Here is a 27,724-nt window from a genome sequence, read left to right on the forward strand (position 1 = left end):
CTCTGGCTCCGCTTTGATGTTTGGAAATCTCCCGCTGGCCCGGTTTCAAGAACTCTTCGACTTGGAAAGGGATTGGGTTTGATGTAAAAGTTTGGAGCCAAAGCTGAAATGATTAGGCTCGCATTAGAGTCAGAGAATTGTATCGTCAGCCATTTTTGAAATAACGGGACCTCTTCTGCCGGATGCTTTGTTCTCTGCATAAAGAGAAATACTTATCCTACTCTTTGTGGAGGTTTTCCAGCTCGTCACAGCAGTGTTATATCTCTGGTAATGGCAGATAAATCTTTGTACCTGCTCTTTTATGTATTTGTGACTTGATTCGGGGATGAATTCAGGGGATTTCTGAGGTCTTTTCAAGGAGTTTAGATCGACTTTTTTAAAATGCATAAATCCAGTTACCTTGTGAAGGACTTACAAATGACTTTGTTGTTGTCCTGACCACAACTTTGTGAGTCACTTAGCTTGACTTACTGAATACCCTTGGGCTAATACATAATGAGTCAATGTAGTCATTTTCTGGACTGCCTCAAGCTCTTGTTGCTCATATGTCAAGATAGAGACCTTTCCTTCTATGAGTTCTAATGTCATGGTAAGTATGTTTTCATACCAAGCACAGTTTATCAGTCAGTCTTTGTTGTAAGCCTATTCGCATATGCTAAGCATATTTCCATGTTGGTGTTGACAGCTTCAACCTAAGCCAATAGACTAAACTGATCTTGATCCAAAATGTTCACTGGGAAAGGGGATCTAGCTCTGACAGATTAGGCCTCTGTTGAAAGTCCAAATTGTAACTGTGGCTGTCAGATAAATGTAGCAGACTAAAGGTATGAAGTCTCATAAAATGGAAATCCTCTAGTCAAGGACAGCTACCTCTTACTACATATAAAAGACATAGCATCTGCCATTTGGTGGACAGTTTGATGGACCGCTACCCCTAGCAGTATTAGTGCCTTGCTCTACCTATTGAGCTATACAGGGAAGGCGTCAAACCCCTCTCCCTCCCTCGAGTACTATCATTAAACATCAGGTAGTAGAAACTGTAATCAGTTACCTGGACATTGTGACAGAACAGATTGAAAATTGATTTCCATACTGAAATATGCAAAAAAGGACTGCAGATCTTTCCAAGTTCCAGGTTGGTAAGACCATGATGACCCTGTTTTATAGGGCTTATGCTGTGGAGTTAATGTTGGAGTTGCCTGAGTGACATTTACAACAGGCATGTGGTAAATGTGTTTGAGGTACTAGTCTCTGGCCATCGCTTTGGTCTTGCTACTCCTAAGAAAAACAGGTAGGACCCCCAACCCTGGCAGTGTCGGTGCCTTGCTCTCCCCTTGCTCTTTGAGCTATACAGGACTGTCAGTACTTTACTCAATCCACTGCCTCTCTGTAGCTACAGCCCAGCAGACCTCAGGGCCATACAGAGAGTTGCATTCCCTTCTCCTTGTATCATATCGTCTGATGCAACCCAACAGCCGCCAGGCCCGGTGACACAGGGGATGAGGAAGAGGAGGGAGGATTTGGTCTATTATTTAGAAAGGCTCTCTACTGAACACTGCTGCTTTGAGATGAAAACCTTCCATCTTCAAGAAATGCACTAAGATAAGGAGTCTTGTTTTCCTTGTGATTCCCATGTAGAGTTCAGATCACAGCATGAGTTTTGAGTAGGTTTCGTGGACGCCAGGGTCTCAACACTTGCCTCAAGTAGTAAAAACATGGAAATCAGTGAAGTTATGACAGAAGGTTTTCACAGCAGCGACGCAGGCTACATGAACGCCATGGAGACATTGACATGTGAAGAAAGGCATATCTCCACGCAGAGGTCTGGTAGACGCCACGAAGTGTTACTCATCTATGAGAGAGTAATGAGCACACACACAGACACCAGTGTGTGGACGGTGTTTTTTTCGCTGTGTGGTTGAACCTCTTCGGCTCAGCCAACCCCACAGAGCTACAGAGCTCTCCAGAGCTGGTTCTCATTTAGAGAAAAGAGCACACACACACTGACTCATTGGAACACACACATATGCACATATTTGGATGCACACATACACACGCACGCACACACACATTTTTTGGCGAGTGCTAGGGGAAATCCTTTGGAGCTGCATGCTGTATCTCTTTATGGCCACATTCACATAAATCTATGCTGTGAACACACAACCCCTCTGTCGCCTGGTAGACCTTATATTTGATATGTGTGTGTGTGTGTGTGTGTGTGTGTGTGTTGGCCATGACCCGTCTGCTCAGGCCCTGACTGTTGTTCATTTTAACAAGATAAGCAGACCTTTGCATTGACAAGTACAATAAATACTAGGTGTCAGTGCAAGAAGGGGGTAGCGCGCGCGTGTGTGTGTGTGCGTATGTGTGTGTGTGTGTGTGTGTGTGTGCATAGGGCCAGAACACTGATTCCACCCCAGGGCCAGTCGTGGTGTGATGATTTGTTTGTAATAGTGTATATATGGGAGTTTAAGTTGAACATTAGTCAAAGTGTGGCCTGCATGGCATTGGGTCAGTGAGGACAGATGTTCTGTCAAAGAGTTTATTACCCCATAGACTGACTTGACTGGCTGGCTGTTCATTTTATTGGCCCTACGATGACAGAGGGTGGGGTCGGGATGGAGCTAAGGCAAGCAAGGGGGAGAGAGAGGCAAACAGAGCGACAGAAGGACGGTGAAAGAGGAAAAGAGAGAGCTGAGAAGTAAGAAAGGGATATGAAAGGAGATGAGAACAAAGCAAAAATAAAGGTTGGACCGCCAGTGACGCCTGTGCTTTAGAATTCATCTCCCGTGGCAATAGCTGGAGTCAGCAACAAGTCCGTGGAGGGGAAGAGATGAGCAGATTGAGGTAAGAATTAGGGTGAAACTAGTCGTGAATAATTGAGACCTAGTATCGTTCAACAGTTTATGTTTTCAATCTGTCACTCAATCTGAATAAGGCTTTGAAAGCAGTACAAGTTCTCTTTGAAATGTGGGAAAATGATGCCAGGGTTCAACCCCTAATCTAGTCAAATTTGTTTTGGTGGCTTTATGGAGCTAAATTTAGTCAAACTCTTGACTTAACCGTAGCAACCCAATTACATCATCCCACACAGATTTTTAGGAAAAACTCTGTGTTTTCATTTCTGAACAATTCAGAGGGAAAAAACCTTGAGCTCCATTTGTAATTTTCAGATGAGTGATGTTCTCAAATCTCACCATATAAGGATGGTAAAATGCAGAGGTATGTACATTTCTAGTTCAAGACAGCTTTGTACCATCAGGTGCTGTATAGCATTCATTCATAACTTAGGGAGATTGGACTGAACGGGGATGGAGTGGAGGGTAAACCCGCCTAAACTCAGCTGACCACCTTTTTAGGCTGACAAATCTTCATGACCTAAATTCATGGTATAGATCATCATAAGTAGAATCAAACTGATTTAACTTAAATGAAGATAGGGGGTCTTTTAAGGAAAAACATAAATGCTTTTCTGGTTGCCTTGTGATGATCACTGACTGGAGGTCATAGGTTACCCACCTTTTTATTTACCATTGCATCACTGATCTATAAGAGAACTTGTAGTGTCTTTCCACTGTGGGTTGGTGCTGGATATGACCATGGTACAGACTCATTGTACTCATTGACTGCCATGGTCTCCCTGGGTCGTTGCAGCAGCAGAGAATAGGATAAAGTTAAGGATAAGACCAATAGAGCGTACTGAAGATGATACAAGTAATTAGAGCAATCGAACATATTGAGAATAATACAGCAAATAAGTAAACAAGGGTCTTGGTAGAAACGGATGTGTAAATGAGCATGTATAGATATTGGGCTCGCTTCAGATTGCATAAAGTAAGGTGGGTCTTTTGTGGAGTGAGATCCACGTTTGAGCTGTTCACTTTTGGCCCATTGGATGTGCGCACTGAGGATTTTGGGCGTTCCTTGACTTTATTCACAACCTTGGCTTCTTTCTCCTTCCCATCGGTATAGTGGAAAATCAGGCCATGCACTTTTGTCCTTTTCAAGTCCTTCTGCTGAAGCTTTGCCTTTTTAAATACAGCGCGTCTTTAATTCAGTTTTGTTTCGGACGAGGGAGCCCGAAGATTGAATTCGCAACATGGCCTTTGGACATTTATTGGATTAAAACATTAGAAAACGTATTATACAAAGTCTTTGCGTCCTGTGTCTGCGTTTGTGCGTCTGTTGTTTGTCATTAAGAAATAGTGCAACAAACAGTGCGTTGGAGCGTGGCGTGGCTGTTGATATTAGGTCTGTATTGCTGTGACTGTGGTCGCTCTATGAAGCGCGTCTCTTGCTCTTTTACCCCCGTCACAGAGGCGAAAACGCCGTGACCGGCCTCGGCTCAGCCAAACGTATACTGTAGCCCCATCCATCAGCTTAACGATAGGCTGATCGATAGTGAACGGTGCCTTGATTACCCACCCGGAGACATCAGTCACTGTGCTGGTTGGAGATGGGGAAGGAGGAGAGGGAGGGAGAAAGAGAGAGAGAGAGATGGTGTATCCTTGTTAAATAAAGTGTTATATTTCATTTAGTGCTGAGTTGTTGTTGTTTTTTTGCTGTGGTGTCATTGCAGTTTGTGTTTCAGCATGGATGTAGCGAAATATAATAGCCTAATATTCCATTCATAATCTGAATAATAGCCCACTCACAGTGAAAATGCCTCATGTGACCAACAAACTGAAGAGACTAACCCATTCCCAATGATATTTTATTCGATAATCCGTTCATAGGAGTATATTAGCGATTATTAGCCATGTAAACGCTTAAACTGACTATTTTCTTTTGTTGGAATACATGATATTATTTCTGCGCATGTTTGTACACAAGTGACATCAACGAGTTTCCAAGAATGTCTAAAACACAGCGGCTGCCAAATCACATATAACTTTCTTGTTGGAAACTTTGAAAGATTTAAGAATCGTTTATCGGCTCGCTGGTTGAAAGGCTCGAAACAGTAACTAGGGTTACATACATAGGTCTACCACATGAGTAGCTGAATAATGTGTTGTAATGATGGCAGGAGGAAGTGTACATGCTGGAGCTGCTGAATCTAGAACGCTTCAAGGCTGCTTTGGGTGATTAGCGCCTTTCTTTCAGTGGATTTCCACCTCTCTCTCGCACTCTGTCTGTTCCTCTGGCCCTCTAATTACCCTCTCTCTCTCTCTCTCACACACACACACACACACAGACTCAGACACACACACACACGTTACAATACCATTACTCTTTCCACACCCACACAAGCCACACCAAAATACACCAGGCCAGCGGTCAGTTTTATGGACCACATGTCCTCTGTTATTTCCTGCGGTGTTTTGTACAGAACAGAACAGAAAGCAGCCACAGTTTGACATGGTTACAGCCACCTCACATAGAGCAGAGACATCTGTTGAGCAGTTAAGATGCACCCATACTCAAACTGGTGTTGGAAAATTTCCCCAGTACTAAAATCTTACATGAGTGATGTTTAACATGTCAGAAATCAGTATATAGTGACGTATAGTTCAGTAATTTTTGTTCAGTAACCCCAAACTAATGGCTTAAGTCTATACTGTGTAGTAAAAGTATACTACACTGCAAACATACGTACACTACACTGCAAGAATATCTTAACTAATTTAGTCCAGTATTGAGTCTCAAAATCATATTTTTTCGTAAGATAAGTGAAAAAATCAATGTGGTGAGATACTTGGTTCCAATGCAAATCACCTTGTTTCAAGAATTTTCTGGTTTCATGATACTGATACTTCTATTTCTTGAAAATTGTGAAAACTGCATTGGAAATAAGTGTAAATATCTCACCCCATTGAGTTTTTCACTTGCAAAAAACAGAACAATAAGAAAAATAATATTTTCAGACTGAAAATGAGACTAAATGACTTGTTAAGAGGGAGATGTTTGACATTTTAATGGCTTGGATCTATACTTGGCCTCAAGCACTAAAGTGAAAGAATTGGTATCGGCACTGAAAAGGTGGCATTTGTGCAAAAAGCACTGGAGATTGGAGATTTACCAATATTTTGTTCCTTCTTGCTGATTCTTAGTTCAGTGTAGGGTGTAGAGAGCAGCACAGCTAGGTCACACACACACACTCACACACACACACACACACACACACACACACACACACACACACACACACACACACACACATCGCCAGAGAATTGTTCTAATAGGGTGGTGGGCCATCCAGTACAAGTTACCACAGGCTAACAATGAGTCAGACTCTGTTTGACACATTCCTACATGGTAGATGTGCATGAATCTACCATCGCTCACCTCTACCTCCTATACACACTCTCTCTTCCACACACACGCACGCACACACACACACACACACTCACACACACACACACACACACACACACATAAATATGCAAACATACTCTCCCTTTCACTCTCTTCCATTCTTCATCTGTTGCTCCCTGGTTGAGGAGCTGACTGTAAATCAGATGTGGTGTCTGTGTGTGTGTGTGTGTGTGTGTGTATGTGTGTGTGTGTGCTTGACAGGGCAGGAGGCAGGCAGATTCTTGGCAAATAACTCCAGTGTTTGTGTTTGTGCGTGCGTGCGTGTGTGTGTGTGTGTGTGTGTGTGTGTGTGTTTATGACCCTGTCAATAGAACCTCTCCTCTACCATCTGCTGCCTTTTGATGCCTGCCCTCTTTCTCTCTCTCTCTCTCTCTCTCTCTCTCTCTCTCACACTCACACACACACACACACACACACACACACACACACACACACACAGTTTCTCTGTCAGAGGATGGATAACGATACCCCGTCTCTCTCTCAAATCAGGTCAGTTCAATTCAGAGAACTTTAACACTTGAGATAAGACTTACTTAAATCATTAAAACAAAAGACAGAAATAGTAGCCTAAACGCATAAAATACATTAATTTACCTAAAACTGAAATACTGAAAGTACTGATTTTTGTTTTCTCAGTTCAATTCAATGACTTTATCAGTGTGACTGTCTACCAGAAACAGTCATGCCAAAACAGTTTACAGAATGTCAAGTTTCAACCAACCAAAACCAGAAATAACAGTTTATATATATTCAAAACATATTGAGATGATGAATTATTTGGTTTGAAAATGTTCTATAGTATACAATCGTACATAATCACCAATATCTATAATAACATATGTTTCTATAGCATATGTCTCTCTCTGGCAGGGCAGTGTGTCCTATCATGTCCTTGTAACAGAGCCAGATGTGGAGGCTGTCAGCAGTGTGTGTGTGTGTGTGTGTGTGTGTGCTGTCACTGTACACCTCGTCAACATAGATCAGTTTAGCGTGGATTTACCTGACTGAAGCCAGCTGATTGTCTTGTATGTCCGCTCTATTCTGCACTATCTCTAGGCTTCCAGCGTATCACTTCTCTGACTTGGAAATGAATAATGCATAAGTGCATAGTAAGAGGATAGGGATATGTGTGTGTGTGTGTGTGTGTGTGTGCGTGCACGCTATATGTCCTTACTGGCCTTTGAACTACATGTACTCAATTTTGGAACTATTTTTCATTATTATTGAATAGATATTATTATATGCTATTGTATAGCACATGTTTTCAAAGCAACTAATCATCACGTTATGGTTTGAATCTATAAACTTTTGTGTTGTTGACACGGCCAGATGAAGACCTAGATTTTTGGGGCGTGTACCATTTGTGGCTATCAAGCGCAGGAAAGTCATAGGAAAAACATCCATGGCAGAAAGCAGTAAGAAACGAAAAAACAGCCAAGCTAAACGTGTGGCAGACAAAGCCACACAAAGATTGGCTGTGTTCTCCGTCTTTTCCTTCAACGCCTGTGGTGGCTTTACGGATGCCGGTTTACCTCAGCCTCAAGGTAGACAGCTCATCAAGATGAGTGACAAGTGTTGAGGGAGAAGAGGGCGGGACTTGCAATACATTTCCTGCCTTAAGGCCAGACGTTTCATATTGTAGCTTTAATTTCACTTTGACAAAAGACGCCTGCATGCACTTTTTTCATCCTCCCCATACAAGAATGCCTTTCAGCTACAGTGGCATCCTTTTCCACATCTACTGTTGTTGGTTTTTGAAAACTGACATTTCGTTTACTGCTTTGGCAATATTGTTGTTGATCAACCGCCACGCCAGTAAAGCAGTTGAATTGAGGTTTGTGCACATGCCCACTCATGAAAGCGTGTATGCGGATGCTGCATCGCCCTTCACCGAGGGCAGCGGTGTGACTGGGGAGCCAAAGTCACGTCCAGAATAGCAACATGCCATCAGCCAGGTTTGAGCTGACTGAACTCCTGGCCTGTGGCCCTCTGAGCAGCATTAGACATTAGACTGGCATTATGCTGATCACGGCCGCTCTTAGTTACACCACTGATTGGATGCTCTTTAAACATTCATGATTCCTCCCCAGGCTGCCTGCCTCTCTACCTGACTGTCTGTTCTGCCTGTTCTGTAGCAGGAGGTTTAGGCTGATTATAGGCACGATTTGGTAATAATCATGACTGATTTAAAGATCAGACTGAGTTGACGCTAGATACAGTCGGAATTATCATTATTATTTTACGCGTTTGATTTTGATGTCCCTCCACCATGGTACATGGTATGCGGGACATTATGTTGTCATGGTGACGTCTGCCTGTCTGTCTACGTGTCTGTCTGTCTGTCTTGCGAACACAATAACTCAAGTACAATACATGATAGAAACTTCATGCTGACACCACGGGTTCCCCCTATAGAGATCTGATTAGATTTTAGAGCCCCTTGCTGCATAAATTTGCATATTAATGAGGAAAAACTGATTTTCTTGAAACCACTGTAACTTCTTCATGCTTTAAGATATGGAGTTTATATTAATACCACCCATGTGTTATGTGAAGGCAACATAGAAGTATTTCATGGTGATTATAGTGGGACATTAGGCAGTTCAAGTGCTTTTTGGTCACAGTCGAATCTGGACAAGTATTGACGTTCTCCTGTAGTGTGAGCTGGTCAACCGGTCAAACACACACACAAACACACACCCCTACCCTTGTTAGCTGGGGTCAGGCCAAGGTGTCCTATGGCGACACAACTAGAGATCTGTCAGACATACACATTGATACACATATAGACCTTTTGGATCATTATGAACGCTACCATGAGTGTGTGTGTGTGTGTGTGTGGGGGTTTGCGGTAGTGTTTGTGCACAGACATTGGAGGCCGGTAAAACCAGGGAGAATTGATGTAAGTGGCTGTGATGGTGAAGATAAACAAGTACACATGACAGAAAGAAAAAAAGAAAGGCTAGCCAGAGACAAGACAAGCCACTTTTCTTTGCGATGGCTCCAAGAAAAAAAGCAGCTTCTATTTCCACCACGACACATTTCATCTTTGTTTATCATCATTTTCCTTCTTCATAGCAGTCTGTTCCCACGGTTTCTGTTCTCATACTAGCTTGACTAGAGCTTGACATTTATACTTTGAGCCTGATACCTGTGTTGTACCTTAATTTCTCACTTCAAAAAATACACTGACTTTTTGGGAAATGCCGTTCTTGAAGATTTGTAGCTGTTTCACCTTTGTGACAATAGTATCTAGTGCACTACAGTGTATATACAAAGGATTTTGAAAGCAAAGAATAGGATATAGATTGCAATGTAACAAATAGAAACTACTGAAGATTCAATATACATTATGCTAATACAGAGTTCCTATTGGCTAGAAATAATTCTTGGTGTTTACCATTGATTTACAGATGGTTGCAGTTTACAGTTTCACCAATTTACAGTTCAGTGCAAGAGCATATGGCATCGTTGGATATTCACATTATCAGGTTTACAGATGGCAGTAACATGCAGTGTTTCCCACAGTCTGTATTGCTTTGGACATTTCAATTAGCAAGCCCAGTATCCCTAATTTGTCTCTCCCCTAGTGTAAGCTAATCAGGCTAGCATTAGCTAACTTGGCACTGCAACATTAGCTGACTATTATTTTTATGAAGCAAGCACAACATGCAGCTGATTACAAAGAGGTCACCTCCTCAACATATTGTGTAAGTTTGTATTGGTACACACAGTGTGACTTGAAGGAGTGTCGACTATCTGACCAATACCATGGACTGCGTCAGAGGTGCCAGAATGTTGTTCATTGTAGTTCACCAACATGTTTTCAGTGCTAAACAGAATTAAAGCATGTTTTCTTTTAACGCTACATTTACCAGAAATACCAAATTTGAATTCCAGCTTTGTGCAGCAAACAGCAAATCAAATGAATCTAAAACAAAAATGTACTTGTGCGGCTGTTCATTTACCTGGGCAGGCTGCCCAAATATTAACATATGGGTAAACCTGATCTATACAGAAATGTTTCTCAAAATATGTATAGACATATGCACACAAATATGTACAGATCATGTGTAGTGCAGTGCGACCAGGCTTCAGCACGCTCCTAGTTGGCCCAGGCTGGGGCCACTGTGTCGTGTATAGTTGTTGAGTAGTTGGATGGCATTCGGCACAAATGAGCGCTTGAAGCCCTCCTTGGTTCACCTCATGGGGATGAGTCGGAGGGCAAAGGCTTAATGGCTGCAGCAGCTTGTCATAGAGAACGTGGGAAGCATTGTCCTAGATGGAGTTCAGGAATTGGGGTCGGCTGCATGTGGAGGGAGTGGGTGGGCGGAGGCTCGTGAGTCCACATTAAGCCAGCCTGATAAATTGGGGGGTTGGGGGTAGCATGCATGAGGTCCTTGTGTCAAATCTCTTGAAGAATAGGCAAACTCAATAAATACTGGACACATAGAGGTGAATCTGCTTCCAATTTTGTGGCAAGTTTATCAAAGAGCTTGTTTTCTAGAAACGAGTATTCTTTCAAATGCTTGGGTTTAGGTTGGGCTAGTATTCAAACGTGAAGAATTTATCGTGACCAAGTTATTAGCCTATTTGAGCTTTAGTTGGGTTCTGGCTCATAAAAAGCTATACTCAGGTTTGCTTTGGACAGAGATTTCTGGAGTTTCAGTTTGGGTAGGACTCCAATTTTCAGGAGCCTGTGAAGCTGTGAGCACTAATAAGACTGTCCACTAATATCAAGCCTGAGTAGTTTCTGCTCCAGATGATAACCTGACTCTCTTTGCGAGTCCAACACGCCACAATATAAAGTCAGTCACACCACAGTAAGCTAGTGGTTCGAGAGATGGTCCTTCAACTAGAAGACCTGGGTGCAAGCTCCCATGTTGGCAAGCATCCACCCTGCTGAAGTGTCCTCAAGCAAGACACTGAATCCCTACCAGCTCCAGACCCTGACCTCTGACCTCCCTCTGGAGAGGGAGAGGGGCGAGAGAAAAGAGAGTTTCCCTATGGGATCAATATGTGTCACATTACCATTACCCTGCATCTAGTTAGCTCAAACATTGGACATATTGGACATATTACCAATGTTGTGTTCCAAGTCAAACATCTACCACTTGGCAACTTGTTTCTCCTTGTTTCCATGAGTGATATCAAGGCCTCTTGTTAAGGGAATTTGGTTTTTAACATTGTCATAACATACAATAAAACTGTCAAAATATCCTCTTATGGACACCAGGGCAGTATCAACTGTGTAACCGATATAGCTGAGTTGTGTGAATGTTGAGCAGTGCATTGCTGGAAGAAGAACAAACCTAAACGAGGAGCGTTTCAAGAAACTCAGAGGAGAGAACGCAGCGTGTGTTTACCATTTCATGTCTACGATTTGATACAGAATGCTTACACTCCAAGTCAGTTAGATTGCATTTGCGTCTGTATACACTTCACAAGATAATTTCTGGTGTTATTCTGTATGTATGAGCTGTAAAAGCAGAAGGGATATCATCCAACATGTTGTCAAAACAAGTTTCACAAAGCGATTGAAAGATAGAGATAGAGAAGGAGAGAGAACTTTGTCAGGGTATAATCTTTTGTAAATAAATCTGCCAAATCTTGATCTCTGATTTACACTATCGTTCAATCTTAAGTCCTCATAAACTGCCAGTTTCTCAAATCCTTCTTGTCTCGTCGCAAATCTAGATTTCTCAAAAGGAAGCATAATCCGGTTCAAAGTGAAACGTTGACATTGTAGTGTGTCTGTTCCTAGATAACCCGCACTCACACAGACGGAGCTGGTTTGAGAGGAAGTTTGCCCGGAGAGTGCCGTTTTTATTTCTAGAAATGTTTAATTTTGGGTAGGCCATCCGTGACACCACCGTCTTGGGCCCGATTGTGCCGAAAGGCAAAAAACATCAGCTTTTCATTTTTCTCTCATTTTCTCTGCTGTGGTGAACTCTGCCCATCCTTCCTTACGCCTCCCATCTCTTTGACTCACTTCCCTTTCTCTCCCGTGCTTTGACCCAGATTTGGGATTTGCTTGAATAGGCTGTTTGTATGCGTTAGTCTATGTGTGTGTGTGTGTGTGTGTGTGTGTGTGTGTGTGTGTGGCTGCCAGCTACTGTCCCTGTCTGCGACTGGGAGATGAACTGGAGGAAGGGATTGGAACTGGAGAAGTTGGAACTGTCACACCAGCGTGGGATTTTGGCTTTTCGGATGGATACTGAAATGCAGGGTTTTGGTGGTAGAGAGGAAAAACCCTTGAGTAGCTTTCCGCCCTGGTTTTCATTTCTTTACCTTGTGCTTCTCTGTCATATGCTCTCAATTTAGGAACACAGCAATATTTGTTCAACCTCTTGCCAGTGTTCTGTCTCTCTGACCATTGATCTCCTATTGGTTGGTGCTAGGGTGCAACCAATATGGGTTTTTGAAGGCCGATATATTTTTTAATTGACGCTGCCGATAGCTGATATTGTGGAGATATTCAATATTTTTAAATTTGACTGCTTTCATGCCAAAAATATCCCCAAAATTCCAAGTATACCAAGGATAAGAATCTTATTCTGAATGGCCGGTAGCTGATATTTAATAAAACATCAGTAATGGTAACCCAATATATCGGTCTCTAGATGAACTCTAGATGGTGATCTAGAGAACTCTAGATGGTACTATTGGTTTCTGGTGATCTTGGTGATCCAGGAATCAAAGCCTTTTCCTCTGTTGCACTCACTGGAAGCCGCTCTGGATAATAGTGTCAGCTAAATGACTAATGAACCTCTCCTGACCCTCTCTAAGCACCAGCTTTTACCTTAAATTAACATGAAATGAACCCCTGCTTCTCTGATACAGTAGTTGTTGGTGACATTGTGAACTCGGATAATGACCACTCAGGTCATCGGAGTATTGGGTTTGTCCTCTGTCTTTATTAGCGCTCTCCTCTCTGCTCCACTACTCCCCTCTTAGATTAGATTAGATTACATTTGATGAAACTTTAATGATTCCTGCGGAGAAATTGGGTCGCTGCGGCAGCAAAGAGAAGGATGTAGATACGAATGGAATGGCCACAGGAGTATCGACTTTTATTAAAAACTGGATATCAGCCAGCCGGTATCGTCCATCTCTGATATGATGCAGGTTCCTCCTTGACTGAGCTGAAACATCAGGCCAATCCTAATTCTAATGTGGCCTCTTGATCAGGTTCCACACAAGTATGCATGAATATGATTTTGATCAGTATTTTTATATCAGATGTCTAACCAGAGGAATCATTCCAGTGTGGTGTGGAAGGATTTTACTCAGCAGCCTGTAAAACCTGAAACCTGCCCTTAAGGAGCTGCTAACACACCTAAAACAATTTCATTAGTCTGGTTTTCAATGGAGAGTTTTAGAGTCCCATGATGGTCTAAATGCTGTTTCAGAGGTTTTTCCACCCTGAAAAGAAAAAAAATTCTCATCTTTAGAATACTTAAAATTTTTGGATTCTTTAGGCATGAAAGCGGTCAAATGAAAAATGTTGAATATTGGCACAGTATCGGCTATCGGCAGCTTCAATTAAAAAATATCAGTATTGGCCTTCAAAAACCCATATTAGAACCCTAGTCTTCCTCCTCTCCCTGCTCTGTTTCTGCCTACCTTCCCGTCTGATTCTGATAAGGTTTTAGGTTACACTCTTAAGTGGAACCATGCAGAGTCTAGCTTTCCCTGAACTCCGTCTGTCTCATTCTCTCTGTATGTCTCGTGAGGCAAATACACTAGGAATCGTTTAAGAATAAAATCAAATTAAGGCTAAAAATCCTGATTCGGAACTATGCCCCATTTATTCAGCCCCTTTCTCCAAAGCATGTAGCTTATGACTCCGTAATGCCCCATCGTGTTGTACTCTCTGCTCTCTCACCTGTCAAACTAAATCAGAAGGTGTGTGTGTGTGTGAGGGTGAGTGCCAATAAGAGCTTATTAGGTGATCTACTGTATATATATATATACAAACAACAAAGAAACACAGTATTTCTAGAGTAGCATTAATTTCATCTGCTTTCATAGACCATGTTTTCATGCTGCTTTAATAGACCATATTTCATGCATCTTATATGAAGCCCCTACTAATTACTGAAATGTATGCAATGATTATATGATTAAGGATTACACTGGCTTAAAATAGTGGAGAAACTCAATTTCACATATAAACAGGTACAGATTGTGCCAAGTCCCACGGCAGACAGATAGAAACAGAGAGGAAGGATGTGACTGGAAACAAAGCAGACACCATACAAGGAGACTTCCCATTAACACCAAATTTAAAATTCACCTTTTCTGTCTCTTCCTATTGAAGCTGAACTTTTCCTGTATTCTGACAATGAATATGACATTGTTGTCTTGTCCTCTACTACATGTTATGTTGTTATTTTTGACTAACAAATTAACATTAAAATTCACTTGCCTTAAACAGCTGTAATGCTAACTGGCTAGCTATACGGCTAACGAAAGCTGGTCGCATATTTTGACATAAGCACATATTGTGTTCTTTTTCTAGCCTATGCTGAATTTGTTTTATGTATTTGCAGTCCTAAAATGTGGCATTTTCAAAATGTTGACCTTTTGAAAGCTACTAGGTGCTAATGTTAGCTTGTTAGCTATCGTTTTTCTTTTCTACATCACAGCAATGCAACATTAATGCCTGGCCTGTTAGCATTAAGTTGCTTTTTTTATGGTGCTGCAGTTGTCTGACAACAGAAACAAAAAAGATGTGACATTTTTCTATTTATCTATTGAGGAATGTGTGAAGAGGACTGTGGAAGGTGAAAAATCACAGCTAAAAAGTGTGATGATTCATAGTTAACGTTACATTTTCACAATAATAACTTTTAATTCCTTGTATGAAGTAGATTACTGCCCACTAAAGAATGACGTGATTTGTAGAAATTGATGTTTTTCCACTCCATGACATAGTTTAATAGTGAATCGTCTCACCCTGACTGACCGACCTGAATTTAAAAATCTGCATTTTGATGCCCATAGCACTGCAGCAATAGCTACAAAACATAGTGAACTGAATTTCGGTGGGCTTTCCCTCCACTACATCCCCAGCCGCTAACGCAGAACCTGCTTAATTTCCTCTCCTTTTCTTCTCTCTTTCCCTCGGAGCTGTTCCCACAGTTCCAGGGCCTCTCTGGAACTTCCCCTGCATCCTCTGGAGGGAAGAGGGGAGGCGGGAGGATAGGAAGGAGCAGAGCTTTTCTTGGCTCTGAAAATCTGAGCCCGACTCAGCCGGAGCCTGAAAAACTAAAAGGCCTGATAAGTTGCCAATGATGGTATTTTTCAGCGGTGCTTTTGAACCCAAACCCGACCCGAGCAGTTAAGATAAGATGAAAGCTTCATGATCCCCGTGGAGAAATTTGGTCATTACGGCAGCAAAGAGTAATATTAGGATAAAGCAAAGAAAAATAGAATATAAATAAGAATTGCGCATTCCTCACCCGACAGTTACAACACTAGAATGGAGTAGTAGTAGAAATATATGAATGAAAATTACAGCATGTATGCAGGGTGCCAAAAACAGCAGAACATACTGAGACAGTACAAGATGAAAATATATGAAAAATATGAAATGGATAGATATATGCAATATATAACAAATGAGAAAATATGAGAATATGAAGAATTTTTTTTTTACAGCATATATACATGTATATGTATATGTATATCAGTGAGAAATTTGCCCTTACCCAGTCTAAATTTGGGTCCTGTTATGGTTTGTGCATAAATGATGTTCTAGGAAGGAGGGAAGAGATGAAGCAGGAAGGAAGCAAAGGAGGCTGGAGACGTATGACAACGGGGGGCAAGGGGGTTTAAATTTCACACCAGTTGGAGGTGCAGTTCATTTTGAAAGGCTCCAGGTTGATGCGCTCCGCTCGCTGCACATTTGTCAACGTGGGAACATTACCAAGACATCGCAGGGAGAGCGCAGGATGTCCAGATAGCCGACACACTGCTTCCAACTGAGAAAACAGTTGCTGCATATCTGCTTACCTCCTCTCAAGCTCTGCTGTTGGCCTGGAGGTGAATCCAGGTCTTCAGAGAGGAAGAGACAGAGATTAGAGTAGAAATGTATTTTTCTGCGAATTATGATGTATGAAATTAGAAAAGGCGAATGGAAGCAGCATATTTTAGTATAATTTCCTCAATGTTGCACAACAGCTTTTATACTCGTTTGAGGCGGAAAAGAAAATGATTGAAACGCATTTAATGTTTATCTGTAAAATATCTATCCACCACAACCTCACAGAAATTTCAGACCCCCTGTTGTGTTTTCATAAAGATCGGTCGGTGTATTACAATATTGCCATATTTCTCTGTTTTCGTCTTCAGACAGCATGAAATATGGCCAGCATTAGCTCACACTAAAGAACAAGAATAACTTGCACAATACTAACCACTTCTTTCCTGGTGGATGTGTTTACATGTTTATTGACTGAACTTAGCTGATGGCAACACACCTAATTTACAATTTAAATAAAAATTGTACATACAATTCCACAATTGTGTTTAAAAATCACACTGTCACACACAATTACAATCAACAATCAAGATACCCAGTCAGCTCTAATTTCTGCAGTCATTCCCCCAACTATCACATAATACAAAGCATCATCAGTAAAGTGTGTTGTATATGGATTAGTTAGGCAGTAGGAATGACTTATTATGTGGGAGATGATGGTGATCTTTGGTCAGTGTTCTTTTTTTTTGTCTGGAAAAGTACAAATAAACCAGGTGCTCTGGTTGTTCAGCAGAGGTAGAAACAGAAAGATTTTGATCATAATGATGGAGGATAGGGAGATTTTTATTGATGCTGCACAAAATTTAGCCCCGAGTGAGAGAGATAGCGGCAGAGAGAGAGAGAATACGGGGGTGTGGAAGAGAGAGAGAGAGAGAGAGAGAGAGAGAGGGGATGAGTGGAGAAAGCGGCATGCTGAGAGAGAGGCAGAGATGACAAAGTGTGAACACGAGAGCATAAGAGGCGGTGTAGTGTACAGTAAGTGTTCCGTTTTCCCACAGCGCTCCTTTCCCACCCCATGCCAGGCTCGCCCGCCGGAATAATTACACTTACTGGTCCAGGGAGAGGCTGTGGACTTGTTATGTTTCCTTTTTCAGATTCATTCCTGTCTGTGTTTATGTTTGTGTTCTGATATCCACTCGGTTTGAATTTTACATGGACCTGCTCCCCCTTAAGCGGCAGAAACCAATTCAGCCCCAGCCATGTGGAACATCTGTCCAGGCTCTTTATGTATTTATTAGGTTCGGAGACCAGACAAGGGCTTTTCTTCCCCAGCGGCAGCACAGCTTTATGTCTGTGAATGATTACCTTGGACCGTTTTCTGTTTGCTGTAGTCCTCAGTAATAGTTTTCCCTTTTTTGTGATCAACTGTTTCTTGTTTTGCCCCTCTTTTTTCCTCAGATATTTATGGTATCTGTATTTATATTCTGTATAGACGACATATCCAACATGCAATATATATGAAGACACTATACATTTAGTATATAAGACAATACTGTATATAAGAACAGATACATTTACCATATACATCCTATAATTACTATTTATGAATGCACCCATACATACATACAGTACATACGTATACATAAATATACATACTATGGATTTACTATGCATAGTATCATACATATATATGTGCATACATATGTAAACACGTATACATGTGTATACACGCATACATGCACATACCTATATCATACCATATATACACATAAACATACTGTAAACACACACACATACAGCACACATACCCCTATAACACATTACATACATGACATGGATGGTAGTATAATGTGATTACTATGTAAAACAGACTGTATGTGTATGTGAGTTATATTTCCTCCTAAGTTAAGTAATATTTCCTCCTGTTGTGTTTCTGTCTCCAGGCTGAACAGTGAAGGAAGCGGACGATGCTCTCCTGAATCTCCCCGCTGACGACCCCCTCCCTCCCCCCCCTTCCCTTTCATCCTCCTCACCCTCCTCTTCCTCGCCATCGGCTCCATCATGAACCACACCCCCAGCCCCCACCTGTCCGACGGCGGCAAGTCGGCCAGCGCCGGCCTGCTGTGCGGCCTGGGCCTGGGGCCCGACAGGGGGATCCGCTCCCCGGACAGCCTCACCCACACGCCCAGCCCCACCGGAGGAACGCCCAGCTCCAGCCCCCCGCTGCTGCTGTCCCCCGGGCTGGGAGGCCTGGGCCTGGTGGCGCTGGGGGCGCTGGGCGACGGTGCTGGGGGAGACTGGGAGAGCAGGGAGGAGCTGAGGCTCAGGGAGCTGGAGGAGGCCCGGGCCAGAGCGGCCCAGATGGAGAAGACCATGAGGTGGTGGTCGGACTGCACCGCCAACTGGAGAGAGAAGTGGAGCAAGGTGGGCTTGCCATTTATGTCCGGGAGTGGCATCTGGCATTTTATTACATGAACAGGTTTTACTGCAATTTCCACAGATTTACAGGGACATTTTATTACATTTTGAGAAGTTATGACATTATTTCACAGTTATTGCATTATCAGGTGCTGCACAATCTGGGCTTTTCTTGCCAAAACACGTTAGTGTCCCCCAATACATAAGTGAACCGGTTAATATTTTCCCCAATTTTGGATGTGCTACCTCACTCTTTTTGAGTAGTTTTATTAACAATACAATTAACAACACAAACAGCTCAGACATACTACATAGTCACGGTATACACTCCTGTCTCATAAAGAAGGTAAAAGAGGGAAAAAGTAGGCAGATCATAAGTTTGTACCTATTGCATATACACGTATAAATTTGCAGGACAGTCTGATCAGTGACGGTGTAATTTCTCACCTCAGTCTTTCATTCTGGGCAAAGAGGGGATACTCTGACATCCATTTTAAGCTAATGCTTCTTTATAAAGGAAGTTCTGAAACACTGAATTTATTATTGAGCCTCCTTGAGATGTTAGATGTTTAATTCAGTAAAACATCTGTGATGGGAAATGTCCACTTGCTATGTTAAATGTTTAATTTAGTAAAGCATCTGTTATGGGAAATGGCTAGCGGCTGTGTGCTGTAAAATCTGTTGTAGTGTGAGGTGAAATGGCTTTTAGAAAACAAGAAGTTGCGGTCCTCAGATCTGATTGGCTGAGTCACGCTTGAAGCTGTCGTAAAATACCCAATAAATGCACACCGCTCACTGCATAGCACTTCAAATAATAATAATTCAAACATTAACACGTTGGTGGAACCGTGGCCAATCCCAGACACACCCACTTTGATGCGGTTTGGCGCTCCCCGCCTAAAGGCAAGTGGCGTGAAATCATACATATTTGAGAAGCTAAATATCAAATTTCATAAATATTTATAGATACTGAAACATCTAAAGACAATCACTTATGAACTGGAACACAAACAAGAAACAGGAGCAGATAGCATTTAGGAAGAAGAAGTAAGAAGAAGAAATTGAGTTATTACAGGATTTCTGGATATAGAAGTTCAAACAGTTACCTCTTGCTGCCATTAGTGGCCGCTAACGCGTGAAGTTTCCTAGTGCAGCTTTAATTAAATGATATACTGTATATCTTGTAGTAATCAGTAAGGTCTGTGTCCCCCCCCCCAGGTCCGTGCGGAGCGTAACCGAGCGCGGGACGAGGTTCGCCAGCTGAGGCAGCGGCTGGACGCCCTCACCAAGGAGCTGACCGGCGTTCGGCGGGAGCGGCAGGAGCTGGCCGCCGAGAACGAGACGCTGCGGCAGGAGGCGCTGCGTCTCCGCGGCGACCACCCGGCTTCTCCTCCTCCTCCTCCCGCTCCCCCCGCCGCTTCTTCCGCTTCCTCCCCCGCCCACCCGCCTGCCGCCGCCTCCCCCTCCTCCTCTCCGTCCATGCCTCCCTCCTCTCCCGCCTCCTCCTCCTCCTCCTCTCAGCCCCACGCCGACGGCAAGACGGACCGGGTGGCGGAGGGACCGCCCGGGTCGCCGGAGCCGGAGCCGGTGAGGGACGTGGACTTGGACAGACAAAAGGTGGGTGGACGATGTGGAGAGTAGATTAGATTCCTTCATTTGATCAAGTAGTCTCAGAGATCTCTTTTTCAAGACGGACCTGACTTCCATAAAGATGACAGAAAATAGACGGTAACATTCAGTCTGCAACATACAGGAACATTCATTATAAAAAGCATTTGCAAACAACATAGAAAATGTCAGATATCATTGCTTTAAAAGGCAAAATTTGGTTGTGTAAGTGTGCACACCCCTTATAATAGGGGATTGTAATTGTTTCGATTTAACTAATCATATTCCAAAGCATGCACAAATGCGAATTTACCTTCACCTGAAATCAACTGTAGTAATTCTAGTTAGACGAATTAAAACCAGGATTTCACTGAAGGTTTCTTTGTTGCATCATGTGTGCAGACACAAGCTTAAGCAACATGCCTGGATATCTGGAGCTGTTCACAAGGCACTGCTTTCACATATAGACCATTTATGACATGACATGAAATGAAAAATTCTCTTTTCAGGCTGGCCACTATGCATTTTAGAAGTGATACAATAGGCTTTGAATGGATTTCATGGGTACTTGTGTCAAGAAACTTGCTCAACCCATAAAGGGTCACGTAGGCTACATCTTCAAATAAAAACACCAAAGTGGAAGATACAAGGTGTTCATATGACAGTGAGGAAATAGTTAACGTTGGCAATATCAGCCAAGACTTGCAGTTCCTACATAGAGGTAGACATGATCTGAAACTACTGGGTTAGTCAGGTTTCCCCAAAGCAGAACTGGGCTAAAATACTGCTGAATACGGTCTGAAATATTTCATCTGCTCCGGATGTCCTTAATTTGCCAAGCTAAACACTTGCAGCAGTTTTCACTTTAGTCGAACATATTGGCTTCTAGGTGTGCACACCTCTGTAAGAGTCCAACAGCAGTCGGTGTAGAACTCTATCTGCCTGGGGACCCACTGTCACCACCAGCAATAAGACTCCCTCAGTCCCCATGTTCTCAATATCAGTAATTTAAAGCAGACAATATTACTTCTTGAGTAAAGTTTGACTCAGGGCACAGAATGAAATTGCATTACCCTGTGTCTACTTTGTAATGTTTTTATGTTATAAAGAGGAACTGCAGACCGCCACTCCCTCGCGCAGCCAATATTGGAAGCTGACCGTTTATTAACTCCTAGAGGTTTGTCTGCTAAAACGTGAAAATGTGCTTCCAAAGTGAAAATATCACTTCATATGTAGTCAAAAGGGAGCTTGGCTTGCAAGATGAAGTAAATCGAACCCCCTTATCTTATTTTGAAATCACTGACGCTTACCACTTGGCATGCATCTCGCATCCAGACTGGGTCTAAATCTGATTTAGCTGCATTACATTTACACCTGACATGAAAATGCGTCTGCGGTATACACACTGAAATCAGTTTCTCTTTCCCTCGCCAAACTGCAGATTGACACACACTTCACTTTCTCGCATAATATTTATGTTCTTGACAAGTATGTTACTATCTGAGCTAGCTGATATTCAGACTGAATGGCCATTTCATTCCCACTCCGTTATTCAGCCTGAGATTGCCTCCTCGTTAGCTGTTTTATGTGTGTTGATTTTCCCTGAACCAATCACTAGTGACACCAGACTCTCTGAATCGCCCCAAATCTGAAAAATGGGCGGGACGCAATTCAGGAGTCTGGAACCAGGCTAGAATGATGTTAATGTTGACAAATGTATCTCTGCCCACCTCCAGAGGTCTTTTTGGTGATCTTCAGAGCTTCAGTGCATCTTGAATGGATTTACTCCTAGATCTGATGCATGTTCCACTATCAGAGTAAAATCTGATGACCCAGGATGCAGGTTAAAGCATAACACTGGCCATTTTCGACCTGGCTGGACCCTACTTACCCATTATTTTCCACCATACCAATTCTGACCAAAATCTCATTAAGTGCTTCACTGTAGTGCTACTTACATCTTGCTTGCCTGGGTGCACAGCTTCCCAATACAGTCCTAATTGGCCAATGGACTCTCCAAAAATCAACCCCAAAAGTACTCAAAACATGTCTCTTTCAACACACTCAATCTCCATTGACTGTCAGGTCCAGGGTCCAGGTTGAAAAGGGTTAGAGTTATGCTTGAATACTAGGTGGAAATGGAGCGACCGTTTGCTCCACTTCTGGCACTAAGGTGAAACAACAATGTGTGCTTCTGTCCTGTGTGACTGCATGGACAATGTGACCTGAGCCTCAGTGAATGTAGGGCAGACAACTCAGTGAGAGGCCCAACAGGACATGGACTTTATCATCTTACTGGAGACACAGCAAGGTGTGTGTGTGTGTGTGTGTGTGTGTGTGTGTGTGTGTGTGTGTGTGTGTGCATACACCTGGGTATCCACACCGCTAGTTTTTCAGACTAGGTAAGTTCCTTAAATAGAACACCCCCACCACACACACACACACACACACACACACCGTCTGTCCCTGAGGGCACTGGCATGCTGCAGTACTTAGTCTCTATCAGCCTGTTCTATGCAGACCTAGTTAGACAAAATGCATATTCTTGTTCTTCATGGGGGGGGGGGAAACGAAACAAAACAACGTACTTGCTTCACTTGGCCTCATTGTGCCTACTGGCACACAAGACATTCATACAAAGAACGAGGACTTATATAGGACGTTGGCATCAAATAGTTTCATGGGAGCCAAATGGCTGTTATATTTCACCATTGTAGCCCTCAGCTACTCTGAAGTGCTTTCTTAGTTGAGAAGTAGGTCTGTGGAGGACATTAAAAGATATAAGTGAGCCCGGTTTATTACTATAGCCTCATTGATTCTTACTAATCTGACTACTGTAGTCATTTCTAGCAGCACACAGTAGTAGCATCAGTAGTATCAGTAGTACTAGCAGTAGCACTGTCTCATCCCATCTGACAGCCGTTGTTTGTTTCCTTGCTCTCTGTAGTTAACAAGCAGGTCCTGCTCTGCCAGCAGGAGGCCACTGGTTTGACCTCCTGTGTTTTCTGGTCACTCTGCCTCTGACAGGGCGCCAAACCAGGCAAAGTGTCTGTTTTTAGGAGGGGTGTGTCCCTCTGTGTTTATTGGCAAGGAGCAATTGTATACTGTTTCAACACACACACACATACACACACACAGGCACATACACACATGCGTATATGAGCTGTAACCTCATAATAGGGAGTTTGCGTTAAAACAGCAGTGAATACGGATCAGTGTCATTCCCTATCAGACTTGACCTTCAGCTAGCTCAGACTGGGTTTCCATGGTAACACACACACACACACACACACATGCACACACACGCACACACACACACACACAGACACACACACACACACACACACACACACACACACACACACACACACACATACATAAATACACACCCGGGCTGTACTGTTCCAAGTAAACCATGATTATATATCTAGCAGCGGTGGAAGCAGAGGTGGTCTTGGAAAGGCTGCTAACTGCTGCTCACACACAGCACAGCCTCATTTCCTGTCTCCCTCCATTGTTCTTGTTCTCACACACTCTCACACACACATAGACACACACACTCACACACACACACACACACACACACACACACACACACACACACACACTGAGTACTTCCACATGTGGCTGAGTACGGTTTCTCCAACAGACATCTATTACACGCTGGGTCCCTCTGCTGGGGAATACGTAGAATGACAGCATCATGACATCACAGCTGTTTTCCAATTAGTGTACCTCAACCTTCAAATTTATAATGTCACGGATAATGTGAAGGATTTGATAAAGTACATCGCTGTGAACTTCTTGTATCATTAAAATGTCCAAAAGAAAAACAGCCTTGCTTTTAGACCACCGTGCATTGTTGAGTTTATCCAGTGGGTTTTGAAAGGGTTTCATCATAGAATAGAAGTATCATAGAATTTTCTCAACCCATACAGGACTGTGTAATCCTTCAACTTAAGTTAAAACATGAAAATCATAAAAGTTAACGATGTTTTCACATGAAAACAGTAAGTCGCATATTTGGTTTAATGTGGTCTTGGGCTAGAGTTTTCAAAATTATAAGACAAAATGTAAGAATATCCCTTTATCCGCTGATGGCAATGAGCTGAATATCATATGGACTTTATGTATGTGCAGGCCAAGAAAATGAATAAAGATTTTGAACTCAACAGATGTGAGTAGTCAAACAACATGCTAATATAGTTTGAATTGAACCTCTTGCTGGTTCAGCTTGCCAACACGGGCTTATTACATTATTAGTATAATCAAGTGTATAATTTGGTAATTTATTATGAAATGTTTAGATCAAACAGTTCTGACTAGAATGAATAAACATCTGGACCACATAATCAGCGCTGCCTGTAGGCGATGGAAATGGATGTCCCAATTACTTGGGCCACTTCATCATTAGACTGTGGCTTTTCATTTTAATACCCCATGTAACAAGGCCAGTCTATTCATCAAACATGTTGTTGATCATTAAGTGACAAAAACCTGTTGCTGTTACTGAATATTTATGAGGTGATTCATTACATTAAAGTGGAGCAAAGTGAAACTGGGCTCTACGATCCTCTTTGCTGCCCCTTAGAAAGAAAAGACCTCAACAACTAAAGGCATGCATTATGTTGCCTTCAGGTACTGTTGGAAATATCTTCATTACAAGTGAACAACACATGAAGAACCCAACCAAGTAGTAAATATAACAGGGAAAGTGTGAATTTTTCAGAAGAATAAGTGCCGAGATTTGACATTTAGGGGAGAGAGCATGGAAGTTGTGCTAACAATTAATGGGAAAAGTGATGTATTTAACTATATTATGTTATCGTTTGGAATTCTGCGTAAAAAAAACATGCTGTTGTGTTTCTTTTTTCACTCTTTAACTTTTAGTTATCATGCGTTTCTATATGCATGACTCCCAAAACTCTGAAGTAGGAGCTCAGCAGGAGGAGCACTTGAAGGCAGCGAGAGCATTAGAAACACGCAGTGCTCGAAGCCTCTGGGAGACAGGGCCCTCCCATATAACATTTGACAGATTCTGTGAAAGAAATACGGAGGAAAAACATTTGGACTTTTATTGTTGCATTGCTGACGCAGGCAGATTTACAATGCAGAGAGGAGGAGGGGATCTATATCTCCAACTTAATTTCTGTTAAGGCTGTTTGGGGGGTGGGGGAAACAATGAGATGTGAAAATGTTTGGTCATGAGAAGCTACCCTGACAGTTGGAGTTAGCAGAGTCTTTAGATGTTTCCCTGGAAAAAAAAAAACTTTGATTTGTGGCCTTGGTAGGGAGGAACAGAGGGAGTAGAGGAAGAAAGTGAGGAGAGAACAGAGGAATATTGTTGCAAAAGAGGTAAATTTTCTAAAAGCTTTGGGAGCTGCACACTGGTCCGCACCAGAGACGTGGGTAGGATGGAATGAGATTGATACTGTTGCCAGTGATGAGGCTAGAAAGGAAGCCTTTATCCCCGCTGATGTTTTGCAGCGAGTCATGAATTATTCGGGAAGTAAGTGTTTCTGAGTTCGAGGGATTAGTCCAGGGACATGGAGTATAGCAAACTGCCAGCAACCTCCTGTGAGAGGTAGCCTCGCCCACAGTGCTCAGATGGTGGAACGTTCTGGTACATTTTACAGCACCACTGTGAATATATGATATTTATACTCATATTCACCATGATTTTATACTGTATATTGAAGCTGTCGGATGAAAACCCTGGGAAACCTGGAAGTTTGACTAGAGTTTGGGTCATCTAAGTGGCGAAAATACCTAACTATCATAACTTTGTAAACACGCAGTCAAAGTTTGGAGTTATGGACCACTTTTACCACTTTGACATTGACTGGAATCTATATATTGTTTTTGGGGTCACTCACCAGCAAATAAATGACCATTCATTCTAATTTAACTAATTTAACAAACCAAAATGGGTTTTTGAAAGCCGATACTGGTGTCAATAGTTTTGGATTGAAGCTACCGATAGCTGATTTTCGCTGATATTCAATATCTTAAAATTTGACCATTTTTATGCCAATGTGTCAGGGTGGAAAAGCCTTTGAAACAGCATTTGGACCATTATGGGACACTAAAACTCTCCATTGAAACCCATGATGATGATAATAACAACAACAAGATCATTTTGTGCATAATTGTGTGGAATCTGATCAAAATGTCGCATTAGAATCAAATCAGGTTAAGGGTTTCCCATAGACAACCAGTGTAGTATTGATCAATTCTACAATAAACATGTAATCAATCATATCTGCCAGGACTTGGAGCTGCTGGAGTCGGTCCTACGCTCCAGGGCTGCGGGCGCCGAGGCTCAGGAGCCGTGGGACGGGCGGGGCGGTGGCAGCGGCGCCAACTCGGCCAGCCTGCGCTCATCCTCCGGCCTGAGCCGCCAGGACCGCAGCAGGCAGCTGTGGGACGACATCGGCACCATGGAGGAAGACGCCGGCAAGCTCAACGCCCTGCAGCTCCGCCTGGACGAGTCCCAGAAAGTCCTGCTGAAAGAGAGAGAGTAAGACAGAGAGAGAGAGAGCGATGGAGAAAGATGGGGGGGTGTAGAGACGGAGAGAATTTTCTAATGCCACTTTCTGTCTATCTGTCTGTCTGTCTTCCCCAGGGACAAGCTGGCTCTGAGCAGGAGCATCGAGAGGCTGGAGGCCGAACTCAGCCAGTGGAAACTGAAATACGAGGAGCTGAGCAAGATCAAACAGGAGGCGCTCAAACAGGTGAGACATGCATGTAAAACAGGTAATATCCAAAGCGGAGGTCTGCATATCTTGTCTCTTCTTCTCCTTCTTGTTTTGTGGTGTTTATCACAGGGCAGCAGGGTGGTGTAGACTGTCCTTCAACCAGACAATGCGGGTTTCAAGTGGTTTGTTCACGATTTAAGGTTGGGTCCAGTTTATTTGCCATAGGTCTCATGCCTTTGAAGTTGGAATGTGTCGCTGTGTAGCAACTCATTGAACACAGAGGCATGTCAAAGGCTTCTTTAGTCTGAGGTCTCCAAGAACCATCCAGCACAGAAAAGACTTGATCCAGGTAGCCATGCTTCGTTTTGGGTCATGCTCTCCAGTATCAGGCTGATAGCAGGTTGATTTTCAGTTTAGCTTCAGTGAACACCCTACAACTGAACTTGGCATCCATAAAGATTAAGGAAGGTTTGCAGCGTTTGAATCAGGGGAGCTGACCCTGTGTGTCAAACAGGTCCAGTATTGAGACTGCTCTGCACGTGAGAACTTATGTTTCAAATTCATTCAAGAACAGCCTGATTAATTAAACTAGATTTATTTGAAAAATATCACAAAACACCAAACATACAGTTGTAATCCTGAGATTTACTACATTTGAATGTAAAATGTCAATTCATAAGTGAATACTATGACTAGT

General features: G+C 42.7%; 1 protein-coding gene across 1 annotated transcript in view; it reads left to right on the top strand.

The window, feature by feature from the left end:
• ccdc102a (coiled-coil domain containing 102A) overlaps window positions 1-27,724 on the top strand; it is a 74,914-nt gene that overhangs the window by 19,326 nt on the left and 27,864 nt on the right. The window contains exons 2-5 of the mRNA XM_071910810.2: window positions 18,247-18,727; window positions 19,940-20,338; window positions 26,599-26,849; window positions 26,955-27,063. Coding sequence (XP_071766911.2) covers window positions 18,365-18,727; window positions 19,940-20,338; window positions 26,599-26,849; window positions 26,955-27,063 — 1,122 coding nt within the window. The 5' untranslated portion in view covers window positions 18,247-18,364. The remainder of the gene's footprint in view (window positions 1-18,246; window positions 18,728-19,939; window positions 20,339-26,598; window positions 26,850-26,954; window positions 27,064-27,724) is intronic.

Source organism: Centroberyx gerrardi, chromosome 1 (assembly GCF_048128805.1).
Source record: "Centroberyx gerrardi isolate f3 chromosome 1, fCenGer3.hap1.cur.20231027, whole genome shotgun sequence".
Taxonomy (NCBI): domain Eukaryota; kingdom Metazoa; phylum Chordata; class Actinopteri; order Beryciformes; family Berycidae; genus Centroberyx; species Centroberyx gerrardi.